This window comes from Rhamphochromis sp. 'chilingali', assembly GCF_963969265.1.
Source record: "Rhamphochromis sp. 'chilingali' genome assembly, chromosome: 2".
NCBI lineage: Eukaryota > Metazoa > Chordata > Actinopteri > Cichliformes > Cichlidae > Rhamphochromis > Rhamphochromis sp. 'chilingali'.
In genome coordinates, this window is record NC_137930.1 from 4,473,769 (window position 1) to 4,493,919 (window position 20,151).

Here is a 20,151-nt window from a genome sequence, read left to right on the forward strand (position 1 = left end):
GTTGTGCCCGGGGGTGTTTGTGTGTGATTGTGATGGTTTGAGGAGTGTTCACAGAAAGGGAATGTGAGGAAGTGTGGGATGAGGTAGGAGAGTGCAGTGTGAGGACTTGCGGTTTACCTAACCCCAGCATTAGTGGCATGACCGCAGTAACCACCTCCAGATGTTTGGGAGCACAATCTGACTGATTATTTACAGTGAACATCGCCCTCTTCACACTGCAATGTGTACTCTTTGCTCCTTTGGCAGTGTCAAAGTTAATGCTTAATCCAAGTACAGACCCTTAATTGCTAAGGCCAAGCCCTGTTTATTGGAGGGAGGTTACATGCCTGTGAACAGATCAGACAGCACAGACCAGAGGCAGACTCACTCAGGGAATCATCTCTACCAGGCAAGCAACAGGACAGACCAAAAGAAGCAGCTACAATGCCACTGAAGTTTGGAACGACAAAGGCTATCGCCATCGCCTTTGGTGTTCTGACCGTCTCTTCCATCGGCGGCATGTTCACCATGATTATTCTGTTCAAGGCTCAGACCCAAAACATTACCATGACGCCACCTCCAACCCTGCCACCCACCACCATGGCCCCACCGCCAGACATGCGGCTGCCGAAGAGCTTGGTACCTCAGAAGTACGAAATTGTACTCGCAGTTCACCTCTACACTAAAATCATAGAGGAGGGGAACGGCTCCAATCCCAACATCACCACTCCGAACCAGACCATGATCTTCACGGGAAACTCGACTGTCAACTTTCAATGTGCCCAAAAGACGATGAGCATCTTTCTCAACAGCAGATACCTGAACGTGTCCTCGCCGGTGGTGTTGAACGAAAATACAAAAAGGAATATTAAAGTGTCTGGAATGAAACACCGCGATGATGAAAGTGACTTCCTCGAGCTCGAATTGATGGATCCCTTGGAGACAGGAGGGAACTACTCTTTGTTTTTGTCTTTCCACGGCGAAGTCTCGGATAATCTGGAAGCACTGTATCTAAGCAGATATACTGATGGTATCTTTGACTATGAAAGTGTAGATGATCCAAATGCGGACAGGTACGTATAAAAGCTCTGCGTATAGAATATATATCAATACATTTAATTATTTGTTGAATTTGGAGTTTCTAAAACAATTTCAGAGCTTTTCATTACTGCAACTTTAAAGTTTATGGTATTCCGTACAATAATCGGCAATTAGAGCTTAGAGGGTTTCTGAGAAAGTGAAAGAAATGTGGTCGTGTTTATTCCAGTTGGAAAAATAATCTATATTAAATTAAATCTATATTTAATTTATTTATTTTTTATCTGAAATCTATGAAAGTTATGTAAGTATTCTGTATTTAATGCTATTTTTAGGATTTCAAGATTCCAATTTTTTCTGGAGTGAAAAATAAATACAAAATTTTAATTTAAGTGTTTTGTTTTTTTTATAAGAAAACTATTAAGGGAAAAATATTTGGAAAGGTTTCAAGGAAAAGGACATAAAGGCTGGATGCTAAATACAAACTGAAAAGAGTCAAAGTTATATTAAGAAAAATAAATAATTAAATAATTTCTTAAATCGATATTTCAAGAAGATGCAACTCCAAATATTAAATGATTAAATAAGTAAATATATAAGCCTTATTTTTGATTTTTAGCATTGTTCAAAGTGTAATTCCCTTTTAATATAAAGGAGAGAAAAAAATATCTATACAAGCTTACAAACTTTATCACTCAGCCATAATAACTGTAATAATTCATAATAAGCCATAATAATATTCCATCAGGTTACAGAGATGTTCAAGTTTCCACAGTGAATTAATTTCTCAACTTGAGTGTTTTTTAGAAACAGTGAGTCATCTGGATGACTAAACACAGTGATAGCTCAAACACAAAGTCATTTTCTAATATAACAATGATGCATCCCACATTTTTTCAAATCACTATTTATTTTCCACTGACGTGCAGTTCTTTGTGTCAGTTTTAATCTGACATGTAAAACAATAACCCAAACTGACTGTTCATCGTACCCTTATCCTAGATGTTGCACAAACCCATAAAAAATAATTCACAGTGGAACTTTGGCATTAAAGTTACAGAAACTGCGGCCAGGACATTTTTGTCTTTTGATAAAACTGAGTTGGCTCAACTGATTTACACAGCTTAAGATGAGGCCTAATCAAAATGCAGTTAAGCTGGAACCAGTAAGTATCCAACAGAAAGGACAAACAATATCTTTCAGAATGAAAAAACCTGTAATAATAGTAAAATAATCCATTCATAATCAATGTTTGTTACAACACGTCGCTGGGGTAACATCACTGATTGGTTACATGTGTGCTTGCACCTGCAGTGGTGTAATAAGTATTTAGTTACAAGTAAAAGTCCTGGCTTTAAAATGTGCCGTAAAAAGAAGTACACAGGCAAAATTTGCAACAGTATCAAAGTAAAAGCAATCATTCTGCAATACGCTCACGATTTTTATAAATATAATCACAAAGATCTTTTTTCAATAGCATCTTAATCTAAAGACCAGTAGCTTCAAATAAATGTAGGGGAGGAAAAAAGTCAAATTAAACTCTAAAAATAAAAGAAGCTATAAAGCAGCAAAGAAGTTTTTTAAAAAAAAGTAGCTTATTGTTTTTCTGTCTTCTCAGTTTTTGATTCTTGGATATGGTGTCTCACATTGAACTTAAAGAGTTGTACACTTATATGTTTACACATTTACAACCTCTGATCACGCACTATTCTACAGTGAAGACAATAATTTAATACATGTAACCAGCCCGTTCAGGTGGGGACCTCAACTTTTCAACCGCTACACTTGTACTTCATGTATCCTTTCGTCTTTTTCTTTTTTCTTTTTTACAAGAGTACTGCTCACAACTCTCTCACATCTTTTTGTTTTTACACATTCATACTCATATGAATTTGTGAGAATCAGGCACATCCAAAACCTAACCAAACCAAACCAAACCAAACCCAACATACATGAACACCTAGACATAGAACACAATGAACACCTTGGGATAGTTACACACACATCTTTTTCTCAGTTGTTGTTAACCAGCTACACTCTGTCTTTTCCATTTCTCACTCATTAATGTTTTTAACAAGTTATTGTGCATTCTTTAAATGGTACAATATGGCCACAAGATGATTCACTTGCAATTAATGTAACAAATTAGTCAAAAAAGTGCAGCAACATCATAGTCAAAGACCAATAAAAGCTGTTGATAAAAGCGATGATAAAGAATATGTTGGGACATTTTGATCCAATTAAAAGAGACCTGAACACTCTCTCGCTCTCTATTCCCTGTATGCTTAGATTCATTGCTGCCACCAATCTGCAGCCAACAGATGCCAGGAAAGTGTTTCCTTGTTTCGATGAGCCAGACATGAAGGCTGTGTTTAAATTGACCATCATCCACAGGCGAGAAACCAGAGCTCTGGGAAACGCAGCCCCTTATGGTAAAAACAAGTTCCTGTGTCAATACGCGATATAGGTCACCTGCTGAGGAGTCAAACATTAACTTTAACAATAGGAGTAAAAGATGTCCTCATTATGTATTTCCTTGTCTCCCTTCTTTCAGAAAGCAACATTTTAGATGACGAATGGCAATACACTATCTTTAGAGCAACACCAAAGATGTCCACCTACTTATTCGCCTTCGCAGTGGTCGACGACAGCTTCAAATCCATCACCTCTCCAAGCTCTGATACTGATCGCGTGGAGATAAATGTAGGCTACATGTCCTGCAGGATGAATCTGATGCAGTGTTATTGATGTTTTTGTTTTTGCCAGTACACTTTGAAAGTCAGCAAAACGGGGCAAGTAGCCAGTGAGGTTTTACTATTTTTACCACTCAGTGCCATTTCTGTGTTTTGTTTGTGCAGACGTATGCTCGTCCTGAAGCCATCAATGCAGGACACGCTGATTATGCCGGCGACATTGCCAGAAAGCTCCTTCGATTCTACGAAAGCCAATTTGAAATGAAATATTCAATGGAAAAAATAGGTAAACTATACCTACTTACATCTGTGAAGGGTCTCAGTCATCCAGGTCATTGTAGTCTAAGCAGCTTGGAAAGAAAGGTGTCTGGACTTCTCGGATGAGAGGTGAAACGTCTTCAAGAAACTTAAAGAAGTCCAGGCGCCTCTCTTCCCAAACTATACCTACTTACATTTCAGTCTTCTTCTTTTATCAGCTCACTTTTGGGGTCACCCGCACAAAACGGTCTTTGTTCAGTATGTTGCTTTTATTGTGGATATAAACTCCCATGAATTAAATGTGTTGAACCCACACTTTGACTTGTTATCCACATTTTATGGCTCACAAGTACTGTTTTTGATTTTTAGATGCATCACTTACTGCTTAATCAAAATACTGTATTGAGTAGCTCATACATGTCTCATAGGGGATAATCTGGTTTTTAATACTGAAGGGTCTTTATGCTCTGATATGAAGCACCTTAAATTATGTTGTTGTGAATTGGTGCTATGTAGACCGAACTGAACTGAACTGATTTGAACAGAATTGTGTCCATTTCTTTGTGATCTCCTTAGACCAGCTTGCACTGCCAGACTTATACCCTGCTGCGATGGAAAACTGGGGACTGATCACATACCAGGAAGGATTCCTGCTCTATCAGGAAGGCGTCTCCTCCCTGTTGCACAAGGAAGATATTGCCACTGTCATTGCACATGAACTGGCACACCAGGTTAGAGAGCAGTAAAACGAATAAAGCATCTGATTTCAATCCTCTGAGTCATTTTCCTGTTAAGACCACAGACAGGAGTAGCAAAACATATGGTTTTAGCAGCAAAAGTAAAGATCATTCAACATTTTCATATGATAAGAAACACCGTTTTGGATTAAGGAAGTTGTTTTTAAGTTTATTACAACTTTTACAACAATATTGAATAGCAATGCAACCTTTCCTGTGCAATGATTTATTTTTATTTTGTTGGCAGTGGTTTGGAAATGAGGTGACAATGAAATGGTGGAACGACCTTTGGCTGAATGAGGGCATTGCTACCTACCTATCTTACATTGCTGTGGACAGTGTGGAGCCTACGTTCAATATAGTAAGTCCAGCCTTGCAGTATCTCTGGAGTTCTGCTAAATGCTCAGGCAAAATTGTTTAAGCTTACAGTCTCGTCCATGTTTGTTTTCTACAGAAAGAAATATCTATCATGAATGATCTCCACGATGCGTTTAGAGAGGATGCTTTGGCCTCATCCCATCCTCTCAGTCCTGCATCAAAAGAGATCAATACGACAGATCACATCCTTGGAATGTTTGATTCGATCAGCTACAGCAAGGTAGCTAGTCAAAGCTGTTAATACACAATTTGCCACCGTGTGTTTTCTACTAACAGGAACATGTAATCTGTGTTCACTTTGTTAGGGCGCAATTGTGCTGAGAATGCTGGCAAACCATGTGGGAGAAGTTGTTTTCAACAAAGGGCTCCAAGTAAGCAAAAATGATTTTCCTTTCAGGTCCTTCCCAAGGCTTAAACGATCGTGGCTCAAGAGTTGGCAGTTCATCTTGTAATCGGAAGGTTGCCAGTTCGAGCCCCGGCTCTGACTGTCTTGGTCGTTGTGTCCTTGGGAAAGACACTTCACCCTTTGCCTGCTGGTGGTGGTCAGAGGGCCCGGTGGTGCCAGTGTCCGGCAGCCTCGCCTCTGTCAGTGCGCCCCAGGGCGGCTGTGGCTACAATGTAGCTGCCATCACCAGTGTGTGAATGTGTGTGTGAATGGGTGGATGACTGAATGTAGTGTAAAGTGCTTTGGGGTCCATAAGGACTGAGTAAAGCGCTATACAAATACAGGCCATTTACCATTTAAACTTAAAAACAAACAATAAAACTAAAGGGTTTCACTTGACTGCCAGTCTGCAGTTGAAACTCACTTCTGCCAAGACAAATGCAGAATCCTGGAAACGTTTTCATGAGAAAATCCAACCATTTTGATGATGTCATGGCTCATGTATCTGGAGCCACGACAATATTGAAAGAGGACACAGATGTAGCAATCGTACCGTTTGATGCTTTAATTAGCTATTAAATCTCATCTAATATGCATATAACTTGTTTGCTTTTGAAACCAAAGTCTTGGCAAATGTAAGGAAACGGAACATTTGTGAAGTCCCTTGTGTGCTACAAAACTCTGAGCGCCTCACAGGCTTTTGAGATGGATGGAAAGGAAGAGCAGATTTGGCTGGCCATAATTGGTGCCAGATATTGACACATAGCTTGTGGCATTACGAAATGAACTCACTAATTTTTGTCCACAGGATCAGGATTTGTCCCACTGTAGCTGTCATCCCTGTTAGTCTGACTTACTGAACTGGGCCACTTCAGCCCCCCTGCAACTCTGATGTTGGAAGAAAATAGATGGGTGGAATTTATGAATGCAGCTTAGCAACAAAGCTTGCAAGTGTTAGCTGATAACTTAGCACTCCAGCCTTTGATCCAAATATGGTAACTTCTGCATTTAAAAAAAGAAAAAAAGACACGGTGGTGGCCAAAATGCTAATAAGGCATCACAATCTGCACTCCAAAACCAGTGGGTGGTGTCACAGTGGTTACGCCCATCCTTTGAATACAGTCTTTGATCCAGCGGTGTATTGTTTCAGTTTAGTCGTGTAAAATGATCTTTGGAAACTTTTGAAACAACTGAAAAAATAATAATAACACAAAGTTGTAATTCCAAAATGGATCAGGCTTCATTTGAAAGGAAACACTTTCTAGTTTCATAAAACTTGTCTGTATATCATGTGGCTAAAATAATCCCAAACCCTCGACAGGTTGCAGGTAACCTGGTGTATTCGAAGAGGTTAACCTTTTTTTTTTTTTACCATCAATAGACACCAGCTTCTGTCATACATCCAAATTGAACATGTTGAAAATAAAGCCCTCAGTGCTGCTCTAAACGAAAGCATTCCAACATCTGGTTCGTGTCTGCAGAAATGGGGAAGGCACGCAGCTTTTGTCCACTTGTGTTTTCCACTGCCTCATGCAAAATGAATAAGGGTGTTGTGTTTTCCTTGTCAGATATACAAGGAAGAGGCTAAATGTCTGTTCAAACCTTCATTTTTGTAACACACCAAACTCATTGTGAATGTTCACGTGTATCCGGGCAGAAGACTAAAAACAAAACAAACAAAAAAACAAGGAAAAACTAAAACGTTTTTTACTCAGAGATTTATTACAACATCACATCTCCCTCAGGTCCAACTGCTCACAGCTGCAATTGAATCTTTTCACCCAGCTCTTATTCCAACAGCTCCACGGGGAAATAATTCTTTTTTTGTGCCTGATGCAACTGTGTCCACTGTTACTCAATCGTTCTGATTTGCTCTGCTTTCATATATTTCATAGATGTATCTCAAGGCCTTTCAATATGGAAACGTAGAAAAGGATGACCTCTTGAAGTATATACAAATGGTAAGATGATAAATTATCCAGGCTGTTTTATTCTGCCAAATTTCTGTTGCTTACTCTATGCGTGCCTTGTCATCAAAATCATTCCCACACTTTCATTGCCTGAGGATTAATCACAACATTGTATTTATCCCAGATTTTAAGTATTTTGGACAAATCATAGTTTTTGGTCTGTGTTTTAGCTCATTTAATTTAAAACAATGGCTAGCACATTAAAATGCCAAACAGCAGCTTTTAGAAAGCAAAGACCTGCGTGGTATATTTAGCTCTTTTAAAGCAAAGGGTTCGAAAATGTTCAGATACTAATGAATTCAGTTATCATAAATCATATTTACAAATACATCGGGTTTGGACTGCACATGGAAAGATATTCATTGGCTTGTTTAATGTTGGCAGGCTGCGAATCAGAACCGCGGTAACAAAGCTGTCCGCAACACTGATGACATCGCTGGATTCATGAACCCTTGGACCACCCAAAGTGGCTATCCTGTCATTACCATCAACACTACCAATGGACAAGTCTACCAGAAGCAGTTTCTCTTCAATAACTCTGCCAATTCCTCGTAGGTGTCTTCCACATCTTTCTACAAACTTGACCTAACTTTGTGTAAACCAACTATTTTTTTTCCAGCCTAGACAAATCTGTAATAAAATCATCTAGCTTGAGTTAACATTTTGTACCACTTTTAATGATAATACAGATTAAATAACCATCTGTGGTAAAAAGTCAAGTTATTCAATGAATAACTCACATCGTTAAGAAAGTATTGGGCCACAACTGATTTCATTGCTTTTGGATGCGCCTTTGCCTTCGAACTCCATGATGCTGCCATGATGAATCATACAGGGTCCAGACTGGGATACCTCTAGATCCTGGAGACTCTGGCATGATAGTGGCACAGATTAGGTTATTACAAAGGAAAATAGATTTCATGCTCATGTTTTTGTCTCTAAAATGCTTCTTTTCAGTTTGTGAGCTTTAAAAAGTCTGTAAAACTCACAATTATTGCTCACTTTATTTTCTGGGGCATGTGAAACTACATCCAGTGTAAGATCTACCTGTTCTTTTTCTGTTTAGCAATTCATGGACAGTGGAGATTGAGTTCATCTCAAATGCGTCGTCTAAATTCGAGAAAGTGTATTTGTATAACAACAAGCCAGGTAAGATGCAGGAGAACACAAAGTATTTTTTATTTTGCATCTTCTGTTTCAAAGGGAACCAGAATAATGTTTTATTTTATTATTAATGTGGGATGAGACATAATCAAGCCATTGGTTAAAAAAACAAACAAACAAAAAAAACACAAGATTTTTCAGTGAAATGTTTATTTGCCCCAAAAGTTCTTAAATCAGCTACAAAGGCTTTAGATATTCCTGGAATGGAATTTTCTTTAAATGCACAAAAATAAAAATTGGCCAAAGAAATGTTTTGCATATATTTTAGGAGGTATAGAAAACCATTAATCACATACATCGTTAATCATCCTTAGTGTTGCTGAATTTGAATGACATTTGTGCATGTAATGTTGCAAACACATACAGTGTCAGAATAGTTAATCATACAAACTGACTTTCAAGACACAAAAAAGCATCAAAACAACTACAGATAAACAGATGTGAATCCCAAATGCCACCTGACGTGTCTGTGAAAAAATACAGAACAAAAGGAAGCGATAATGGGAATTTATCACAAAGAGTAAAAGAGTTGCAAAAATGACATCAAAGATATACGAACCAAAAAATGGAGATACAAAAACATCTGGGAGAAGCAAAATGACTGCACACAGTGCATCTGCTTTCAGTTTGGTTGTCTTCATGTTTTTACTTCTTAAGTCTCGTCTCAGTCTCTGTCAAGTTTCCTTTTTCTCCATTCAAGTGCTTCATTTTACTCACTCGCAAAAAAATTTAACACATTTTCAACTAATTGATGTCTCGTGAACAGTAAACAAAGAAGCTTTCATAGCTAAGAATGGTGAATGGATCCTGGCAAATATCAACTGCATCGGATACTACAGAGTCAATTACAATCCAGAGAACTGGGAACGCCTTCTAGCACAGCTGCAGAAGAATCGGCATGTAAGTACTGGGCCACTCCAGTTTTACACATTTTACTGGGTGATTTTTACTGGAAATATTACGACATCTTATCTTCTGAAGCTTCTTTGTTCCATACCAGGCAATAAATGCAGGGATTTTGTGAGTTATTGGTTAATTATCAAAATAAAATCTAATTACATTTATATAAACTGACAAGGTTATATTGAAGAGAAATAACTTATTGTCGAAGGCAGATTCATTGGACTGCAAAGGTTTTCTAGAGGCTTTAAAGAGCAACAATAAAAGCATCCAAGTTTGCTTCCTTTATTACACAGTGAAGTTTGATAGATTGTGTTGGAGGGTAAGCCAGAGATGCTGTTTGAACAAAGTAGACCAGACCAAGAATTGGCCTTGAACCAAAAGCTCAGAGGTTAACTCAATCCTTCAAAGCGAACATTTGTCGTCGTAGATCCCGAGTTACACAAAAAAGGCCTTACTTGTGCCTCACGTATAACTTTTACAACTAACCTGCTTTTTTCTGGATGTACGAGTCTGTAGTTCTATCAGCAATGTCGTCACCATGTTCACGGATTGTTTGGTTGGTTGATCTACCACTCAGTTGTTCATGTTCTGTCATCAATAATTCGCGGTGCAGAGAAAGAAAGCTTTCTTAACGCCTGTGACTTTCCATCCAGTGCAACGAACGGGGCAAGGGTTACTATTGTTACAGTTTCTGCTACAAAGCACACACTGACTAAGGCAACTCCTCTTAAACACTTGTCATAAACATACCTGAATTCCCTCTGACACTGATTGGGGAACAAAACAAATGGTGGAGGGAGAATAATTTTGTGGACAAACACGGGATAGCAGGAGTAGAGAATTCCAGGTTAGTGGGTGGGAATCAGATGGCAAGGAAAGTCACGTTCAGTAACCTTTAAAGTCTTTAACTTTAAAATGGCAGCTCCCAGGTAAGAAAGAAGTAGCGCTCGGTGGCTCTCTAACTTTGAAACTCTTGTGTTTTTCCAGAGTATCCCGCTGTTGAACAGAGGGCAACTTATTGATGACGCATTTAACTTGGCAAGGTACTGACTGTGACCTGTTCATTTAATAAAAAAATAATAATGCTGTGCTATTAATATATTAGATATGTTAAGCGATAAGAGGAAACTAGAACGTTATTAAGAAGTCCACTTAACTTAACATGCAGCTTTGCATCAGGCAGTGGTTTGCTGAATATTTAGATCTGGCCTTTTGAAAAACTCTCTCATTCTTTCAGTATTAATCACAAACCCCCTTCCAAACCAAACAGCCTAACATTATTAAATGTTATTTGACATTTATTTTACCAAAGAACGTGGCTACTTTGCTCCAGTTTCTAGGGAAGGCATTTATTTGAGATAATGAAGTATATTATATGTGTTTTATTGAGATATTGGATTAGCTGGAGCCTGTCATGGTAGGCTACACCCTGGACAGGCTGACACGCTATCACAGAGCTAACACACGCTATTGACACCCTGCTGCTTATTGCAGCTAGCTGGACATTAACCCTGTGAGCTCTTGTTATGATCGGTGTTATCCCCAGCTCTAACCCTAGTCTTGGCAGTCGGGGTAAAAAAAAAAAAATCCTTGTAACTTACAGGCATTACTTACATTTTTCCCCCAAAAATGCCCTTTTGTTTTTCTCCAAAACTCAGGGTTAGACATGCCAGTGATTTCAACTCATACCTCAGAGAGTTAAATGCAAATAGATAATTTTCTTTAGACAAGAACATTTGTCAGCCATCATTATTTTACTCATCCGGTCATCTGTCCAGGATAGGGTTGAGTTTTGTTAGAGCCAATTATTAAACAGGCAAATCCCGACAAGTCACAGCGGGCACTTTAAATAAAGTCTGAGACATTTTGCCGCTGCAGTATTTCTAAAAAAAACATTTTCCATTTGATCTGATGCTAACCAAAGACATCCCAAACAAATTGTGGAGACTTAATTTTTTCATAACATTTAGCTGTAAGAAAATGTGATTGTAGAAGCAGTCCCATTGGAGGTTGTATAAATAAAAATGGCTAAAGCACAGGCGGTGTGTGGATGCTCCAATATTGCTTTTTTTGTGAATTTTGAATAAATGGCTGTACTGACTGAGATCTCACTCTTGTTCTAATCAGGGCTAAACTTGTCAACGTGACTCTGGCTCTGAATTCAACCCTTTTCCTCACAAAAGAGACAGAGTTTCTTCCCTGGGAGTCAGCGGTCAGGAATCTCGAGTACTTCATCCTCATGTTTGACCGCTCTGAGGTGTATGGACCCATGCAGGTATCTGTCATCTGTTTTCACTAGTTGTACAACTTGTCTTATGTTATTATATTTAACAGGCTTAATGTGATCTTCTGATTTTGTTGATGTTCAATAATTGGAACAATGTGCAGAAAATATTGTATACATTGCCGAAACTCTGCCGTCTCTTCCTGCAGACATACCTGCGGGAACAGGTTAGAGAGCTGTATAACGTCTTCAAAAACGACACGGACGATGACCGCGTCCCACAGAACGATCACTCCTTACAGTAAGTAAGATCTTTATTTTTAAGACGGAATTCATCCTGAGTTAATCGTCAACAGATTTACACATGCTTGCATGTAGTTTACGGTTCATAAACTCGAGTCCAAAGGTGCTAATAAAAAGCAGATGTGTGAGTTTGTATTTTTGCCTTTGTGCTGTAACAGATGTGTGATGTGGACTGTCAGTGTTGTTTTAAAGGAAGCAGTTCTCGTGTCATCAAGGATCATTTAAAGTGGTCTGCTTTTTTCTCATATAAACTGTTGCAGGGGTGGATGTTCATGTTAAACACGGCCAAGGTTTCAAATAATGACTTCATCAAAAAACACAGGTCTCAGAAAGAAAGAGTGGGGATATCTGTTAACTGGACTGTTCTAGTAACGTATAAGAATAAAACTGTAGAGCTGGAAGTAAGAATGATAAACTGTAAACTGATTATTTGATAATTAATCTTTGTTTATGTGGCACAACAATATGGCATTATAGGTCGACGTGATAATGAGGGTAGAATTAGTCTTAGTGGTATCATTTTCACCTTTCCTTAGAAATTGCCACTTGTTAGTCATTTATTCTTCTGTAACTGCACTTTAAGTGTCACTAAGAGTACATTCAGCTGCTGAAAATTACGCCCCAAGTTAGAAACATTTACCGGGTAAATGCTGAGCAGTCACTGGCTGTATGGCTAGACCACAAAGTGCTACCAAAAGATGACATAAAAGAAAGAAACTGGAAGCTTTCAATGAACGCGTAGGCCCTCTTGGTTTCAAAACTATTGGTAAAACAATTCGTTAGAGAACTGTCAGTGTTAGATGAGTAGTAAGAGTCCATTTAAGGGTTAAAAAACTCCTGTCTCCAAATTATTCTCATATTTGGAAACACTCTGGCATTTCATACCTTTGCATTTATCATACAAAATGTTGTTCCATCCTAAGGTACACCCAGCTCTTAGCCATAAAGCTGGCATGTTCCAATGGACTACCAGAATGCGTAGAGATGGCTAAGCAGAAGTATGCCGCCTGGATGGAGAGCAACAATACCAACAGGTGTGGACTTTTCTAGAATAAGTATCTTTGTTTTCTGTGTCACACTTTCTGGAATTATCCAATGATCATCTAACTGTATTAGCTTTCCATATATTCTGTAGCTTTGCTCTCCGGTAATGATTTAGTAAAGGTATGTGTAATCTAATCCCTCTTTCATGTCAGTTGTTGGTATCTGTGCATTGTGGATGTTGGTAAAGCTGCACTTGGTGGGATTTTCAAGCAATCTCACTCTAATTTTCAATTCCAACATCTTTTCCCAAACAAGTGCTCTGGTGCGCTTACAGCTAGCATTTTTGAAAAGTTTCCAAGTGCAACTTTAAAAAATTGGGACTAAGACTGTATATAAAGGATGGACGTAGCCACAATGACATCACTAATTGGTTAGGGACCTTGAGGCGTGGATCTGACTAAGAACCTAAGGAACAACACGACACTCATCTGCAGTGTCGGGGAAAAGCAGACAGTGTATTCTCTCAACCCCAAACTGGTTGCAGTAAATAGCTGCCCCTCTCCAAGCCTGCTTCTGCTGCAGGTGTCTTTCTGTAAAAAAAGGAGTTCTTCCTTCCATGTTTCCACATGTTTGTTCATAAGGGATTGTCTGATCGCTGGGGTTTTCTCTGTAATATTTGTAGGACCTTCGATTTCCTATACAACAAGCTTTGAGGCTACGTCTATCTTTTATTTACAGTTAAATACGTTCACTGCATGTGCTTGTTACTTCAATGTGGAAATGCCTTTGTGCTTGACTGCAATACTGTGTGGATATGTATGCTCCATGTTATACTGTATACACATTATAAATTAGGGCGGGGGGGCATATTCTGGATTTGTTATCTTGTGTTCAAGAAAATCAAAATCATCTTCAGAGAAGTCACAGAATAGTAACCAAAGTCTGACATCCATGGATTCTTTTATATTCTTTAGCCTTTATTTTGTCCAAAAATGCTCACTTGGGCCGTGTATATGTCTGACTTTGCCAGATGTGACAACAACTTCAATCTAAAATGAGTACATCAAGGATAAAATGAGATTTAATTAGATTTAATTATGTCAGACTTAGACATTCTGTCAGTTTCTTTTGCTATATCACTATACTAAAAAGCAAGACTGCAGAAAGACAAACAGACACTCGTCTCACACTCATGACTCCAGCATAGTGAACCCAGCACTTAAGCTCTCAACTTAATCACTTACTGTAAAACCGCTAAGCACACTTTGTCTTTTTAATCTGGGGGTGTTGAAAGTCAAGAGGTCGAAATAAATATTTTCGCCATGCAAAACCTGAACATGAAATGGGAATATAATTCAGATGTGGATACACATGAATACCATATTTCCTTTATCATGCAACTCAGACATTTATGATGGGATACAAATAGACTATAAAAGAGGCTAAAACAGGTCTTGCATGTAGCTGTGCCTCCAAGATCAATAAATGGCCTTCAGATTATTTTATCCCAGTTAATAGATTTCATGTTCCATAACAACAGCTTTTTGTATCAGAAAGAATTAAATAGCCAAAGCTCAAAGTGGTTTATATTTGCTTTATCGCTCCCGCATTCTTGGCCTGCATGTTACTGCAGTGGTTAGCACAGTTGCTGCAAAGCAGAAGGCTGTAGGTTTGAATCTGCTGCTCTGCACGGCGTCTCTACCAGTGGTATTTGTGGAGGTAGGGAAATGAGCATGATTCGTGATTTGTCTGTCTCTACGGCTCTGCCAGGATACCTCAATAACACAAGTTGAAGAAGTCCTTAAGAACCTGGATGGATGGGACATCATTTCACTTTTCAAACTAATTTAGACATCAGGGGACATTTTCTCTTTTAGCATATGGACTTTTCCAAATCTTAAAAAATCTAGCAGTGTTGTGTTTTCATTGAATTTTTGATGGGTGGGCAGATGTTGGACCATGCCATTGGATGTCTTCTTTTTCAATTGTCAACAACGTCAATAATTTGAGCATTTTCTGTGACTTCTGTAAACATCAATATATAAACCACATACATAAACTGACAATGTTCACAGTCTACTATACTGATGAGCCATTTCTATAAAGTATAATGGACTGCATTTTATTTTGGCGGGTAGAGTTTTTTCTTATACTGCTGATGAGATTCCTTCTGAAGCAAAAACATGTGATGTCAGCCGTCCAGCACAAAGAAAAAAATGTGAAAATTAGATGGTCCTGAAACAGGAAAAATAAAGTGTGTGTGTGTGATTCAGCATCCACCCAAACCTGCGGTCTGAAATCTACTGCCAAGCTGTGGCTGCTGGTGAGAAGGAAGAGTGGGAATTTGCCTGGGACATGTATCAGACCTCCAGCAACACCTCGGAGAAAGAGCAGCTCCGTCGTGCTCTGTCCTGCACCAAGAAGATCTGGTTGCTCAGCAGGTAAAGCATAAAATCCTAAAGTGTATGCCACATGTGTAAACTGTTTTAATAAAGCAGTTCCCAATACACATGGGTTTTATTCATTAGGTTTCCAGTAAGAGCCTTCCTTATCTTGCAGATACCTTGATTACACTTTGGACCCTGAGAAGATACGTCTGATGGACGTCGCTTCTACAATTTACTACATAGCCCAGAACTCAGCGGGGCAGGCGCTGGCCTGGAACTTTATCAGAGCAAACTGGGACTACGTCAGCCAAGGGTAGGTTGCTATTTAAACTGCTTTTAGTCCCTCTCATATTGGTTTTTACAGATGCCATCTCATTTTCTGAGTCATCTCTTTTGCACTGTGGATTAGACAAACATACATGATGCCAGTATTCTTGGGTTGAGGTTGATGATAGGTCACATTTCCTTCAGTGATGAGTGTTTATTTAGCCTTTTTATTCCAACAAATTTACAAGGAGTTTAAGAATTCATGGCTTACCTCAGAACATACACTTATAAAGGTGGAGGAGTTTCCATAACACCCCAGTTAGATGTGTGAAAACTCTGGATGAGCTCAGTTTTTGGCAGTATGACCTCATTTCAGCTGGCTTGTAAAAATGTGAATTTGCTCAGTGGCTTCCTGTTGTAGAATTGCGAGTATATTTCAATGGTGTTGGCACAAAGCAACAAAAACAACCAACCCACAGCAGCGTGTTTCTTTTTTTTCCTCCTATTGATTTAGTTCTAGAAGACAATAAAATGCAGCACTGTTGCAACCATTGGTAGCTATGTTTCTGACTATTTAACAGGAGGGACAATGCAAAAAGAAAATATCCATATATGGGATTACCTGGCTTGGTGTGGATATGATCTTGTGGTGTCTGCATTGACCTTATGGCTCTAAGTTTAATGTGATTAAATATTATCTCCTTTTTAGATCTGTTTATCTATGATGGCCTTCTGGAGTGCAGTTTGAAGGCCATAAGTTTTCAGCCAAAAAATGACCTGCCTTTAAGAAGACGTGTAGCCTGTTTTAGGTCGTGGTTTCAGGTTTTTCCTCCTGAATTCGACATGTTCATTCAGTCTCAGCTGCGCCTTCAACCCACTTGCCAGCATCAAACAGACTAACCAAGACTAGATAAGAGAAATCTTTATTGGTGTCCACAGGGGAAATGTAGTTGCTTGAGAAACTTGAAGCTAATGAAGAGCAAAAAAAACAAACATTAACAGTACAAGTTTTGCTAAGAAACAAGCCAACAGTGTCAAGATAACTACAATATTTTTTCAGGATTGGGTGGAGACCAAAACTGAACTAACAAAGTAACGTTACCAGTTTTTGGTTGAAAATGAAAATATGGCGAGGGCTTGGGGTTATATGGCGCCACCACATGTTTCTCGATTATGTTTTGGCTTCTGCTTTATGCGCAGAGGAGACATATTTGCTGCTTCATCACAGAGAGTCGAGGGCCTCGGCTGGTTCAGGGGCCAGATGTTTATAGAGCACTTTTAGTGACCTGTGAACAAACTAGCTGGGCCATAAAAAAATCAGGCATTTATAAACAGTCGACTATAAAAATCCTGCACTGTGTCATCAAGTGCAAAGGTCCTGTTATTTAATCACTTCTTATCATTACCTCTCCTGTTTGTGCTGTTACCAGGAAGTTAAAATAAACTGTATCACAGTATAATTAAAGGGCGGCGGGGGGGGGGGTCATTTCGTGGCCACACTGACATGCGAACGTTATCTAAAGTAAATTATTTAATCAGCAGGGGATTGAAACTCAATTTTTCCTTGACTAATCATTACCTGTCATTACCAAGTTCATAATGTAAAACAAATGAAAACTAACTAAAACTAACCATCAGTATCAACTTACGGTAGTTGATACTGATGGTTAGTATCAACACTTATAAATGAATCACTTGAGTTTCACTGAAAACTGTTGCTAATATTTTACCAGGGACGGGGCGATGCTGATTGCAGGAGTGACCAGCAGATTCTCGACAGAGTTTGAACTGGAAGAGGTAATTTACCAGTCATTTTTATTGCTAAAATGAGTATGAGTATGCAGGAGTATGAGTTGTCTTTCTAATCACAATCCAGTAATCTGCTCACACCAAATCAGATACACCCCAATACTTCATTTATTTATGACTCCATAATTAATCTTACTTACCTTTGACAGATGACACAGAATTTGTGTCATTAGCTTTATTTCCCTTGTACTAATCAGCAGTTCTCAAAACTCTTCTTCATTAACACATTTAACACGGTCATTTTTATTTGTATGAAGTTAACTGCTACAAATGACACATTAGTTTCTGAAATCTCACTTGACAAAAGCTGAATGTCTTATTTTTCAACTACGTTTCAGCTCATATTTATTCAATTACATAACAGGTTACTCACATATTATTTACCTTCAGCCACCCTTTTACCTTTTTCAGCAAACATTTACATTTAGCCACATATCAACATTCTTTATTTTAACTTTATATTAATGTTACTGTTTTACTTTAGCTGTTCTAATCATTGCTTTTAGTTTTTTTTATATTACTTCCAACTATTTCAGATCTTTAGCTTTTTTTTTTAATTGTTGAATTTATCATTTACATTTAGCTTTTTAAACATTCATAACTTACTTTTAGATATATTTTAAAAATGGGAACTATTGCTTTTCACTTTTTCAATATCATGTCATGTTTCAGGTAATTAAATTATTAGCTGTTGTTTTAACTAAATTACTTCGTTGTATCTTTATCTTTCAATACATATGTAACTTACATTAGTTAAATATTTTATTTAACCGTTTTTCATGATTATAAATATGACATTTTCTTTTTTAACCTTCTGAAGATAATTTTAAACATTTTACCTGCCAATACTTTTGGCCTTTAAACATTACTAAATGAGTATTATTTAAGACACTGTCTGTGGTGTTTTCATTATTTATGCTACTTATTTGAGCTTTTTCAACATTTCCAACATTCACAGCTGTTCAGAAAAGGGAAAGAAATGTAATTTCACATGCTGTTACTTTTAGCTATATTTTAACAGTGGCAACAGCTGCTTTTAGCTCTCTCTTTTAGCTTTTTTTTTTTTTTTATCTAAATGCTAATTACAATATTGTAGCTATTCTTTTAGCTAATTACTCCAACATATCTGTATCCTTTTCAATATGTGTAAATTAGATTCAATATTTTATTTAATCATTTTTTCATGAGGGCATAATTACATTTTCTTTTTTATCTTTTAAGTTTATCTATGAATTATATTTTATTTTTAACTCCAAATATTTTAACTGTTGCACCAATTACTTTAGGCCTTTCAACATTGTTGAATTATGTTGAGATCATTGTTTTATTCACCGTCTATAGCATTTTCATAATTTATACTACTTTAGCTTATATTTCAAGTATTGTATTTAATTTAATAATGTTCAAAAACTGATAGCTGCAGAAAAAAGAACAGAAACGGTCTTTCACATGCTGCTGTGTCATGCCAACACCTAACTTTGTGTTTTTTTTCCTCACCCCTTTGTGTCTACAGCTCATGCGTTTTCAAAATTACGACCTGGGTGGTGCCTCCAGGGCTGTGTCTCTGGCCATCGAGCAAACCCAAGTGAACATCCAGTGGGTCAAAGAGAACAAAGACGATGTTCTGCGGTGGTTCGAACAAAAAACTTCTTCTGTAAGACAAATGGAGTACTAACAGGTTCAGAGCCTCTGATCTGATTGCCAGCTTATTCTCTCGAAGCTGCACATTTTTAGTCAATATGACTTTACAAGAAAAAGAATTGAATGTAATTCAATTCCAAGCTGAAATATGACTTGTGCAGCACATAGTATATTATAATAAGTACTAAGAGAAATGTTCAGTATTCATGTATATACTTCTGTGCATTATTTATATCATACACTCAATGAAAATGGAGAAATAAAAACCAATCTGTTCAACATTTGTGAATTTTGCACATAATGCTAATGAAGGATGTATTAGCTGTATGGCTGCATGTTAAAAAATTGCATTTATCCTAGAAAATCCATTGTTGCTTTGCATAATTGCTTTTTAGGGGTTTGTTTAGTTTAGTTTATTTTAAGTGAAAACAAACGTCTCTTTGTTCCATTTGCTTCTGTTGCCACTTTGTCGTTTGCAAAATCTATTAAATGTGCTATAATCAAGAAGCCAAACTGATCTTGCGTTGCTGAAATTGTTATATTTAATAATAAAATACACACGGGCCTTTTAATTGTGTTACTTTGGTTAATGGGTATTGCAACAATGTCACAACTGGAATGCTTTTGGGGTGTGACTGCTTACAGTTAGGAAAAACGAAAAGTTTGTTCCTAATATGTTTAAAAGTTGATGTCCCTTACCCAAAGAGACTATATGTGTGAAATTTAAATTATACAATTTTAGGGGGAAAAAAAAACCAATATAAAACTTGAAAATCGTCAAAATTTGTCTGTTTCTTAGTCTGTATCTGCAATACAGGCACACTCTCTGAAGTGCATCAAGTTTGGTCTCAGTAGTTCTTTCCTGAAAATATTGAAAGCATTAAAATAAAAATTGTTTCCCCAAATTTTGTTGCATTGCTCCTATGTTCTAAAATGCATTAATGATGTGAATGTGATTGTGATTTGAGGCTTTATAACTGACTTTCCCTGAAGAAGAACCCCAGCTGGGTTTGTGACATTAAGCTCTAATT

At 37.7% G+C, this 20,151-nt stretch overlaps 1 protein-coding gene across 1 annotated transcript; it reads left to right on the plus strand.

Moving 5' to 3' along the window:
• Positions 1-423: 423 nt before the first annotated feature.
• Positions 424-20,121, plus strand: anpeplb (alanyl (membrane) aminopeptidase-like b; the record flags this gene model as incomplete). Its single annotated transcript, XM_080876076.1, has 20 exons — positions 424-1,052; positions 3,307-3,449; positions 3,572-3,720; positions 3,876-3,996; positions 4,545-4,699; positions 4,953-5,066; positions 5,160-5,303; positions 5,389-5,454; positions 7,364-7,429; positions 7,823-7,989; positions 8,505-8,587; positions 9,369-9,502; positions 10,493-10,548; positions 11,633-11,780; positions 11,939-12,030; positions 12,956-13,066; positions 15,290-15,457; positions 15,576-15,716; positions 17,404-17,467; positions 18,993-20,121. 20 exons carry the CDS (start codon positions 424-426, stop codon positions 19,152-19,154), a joined length of 2,913 nt encoding a protein of 970 aa, XP_080732202.1. The 3' UTR covers positions 19,155-20,121.
• Positions 20,122-20,151: the final 30 nt, after the last annotated feature.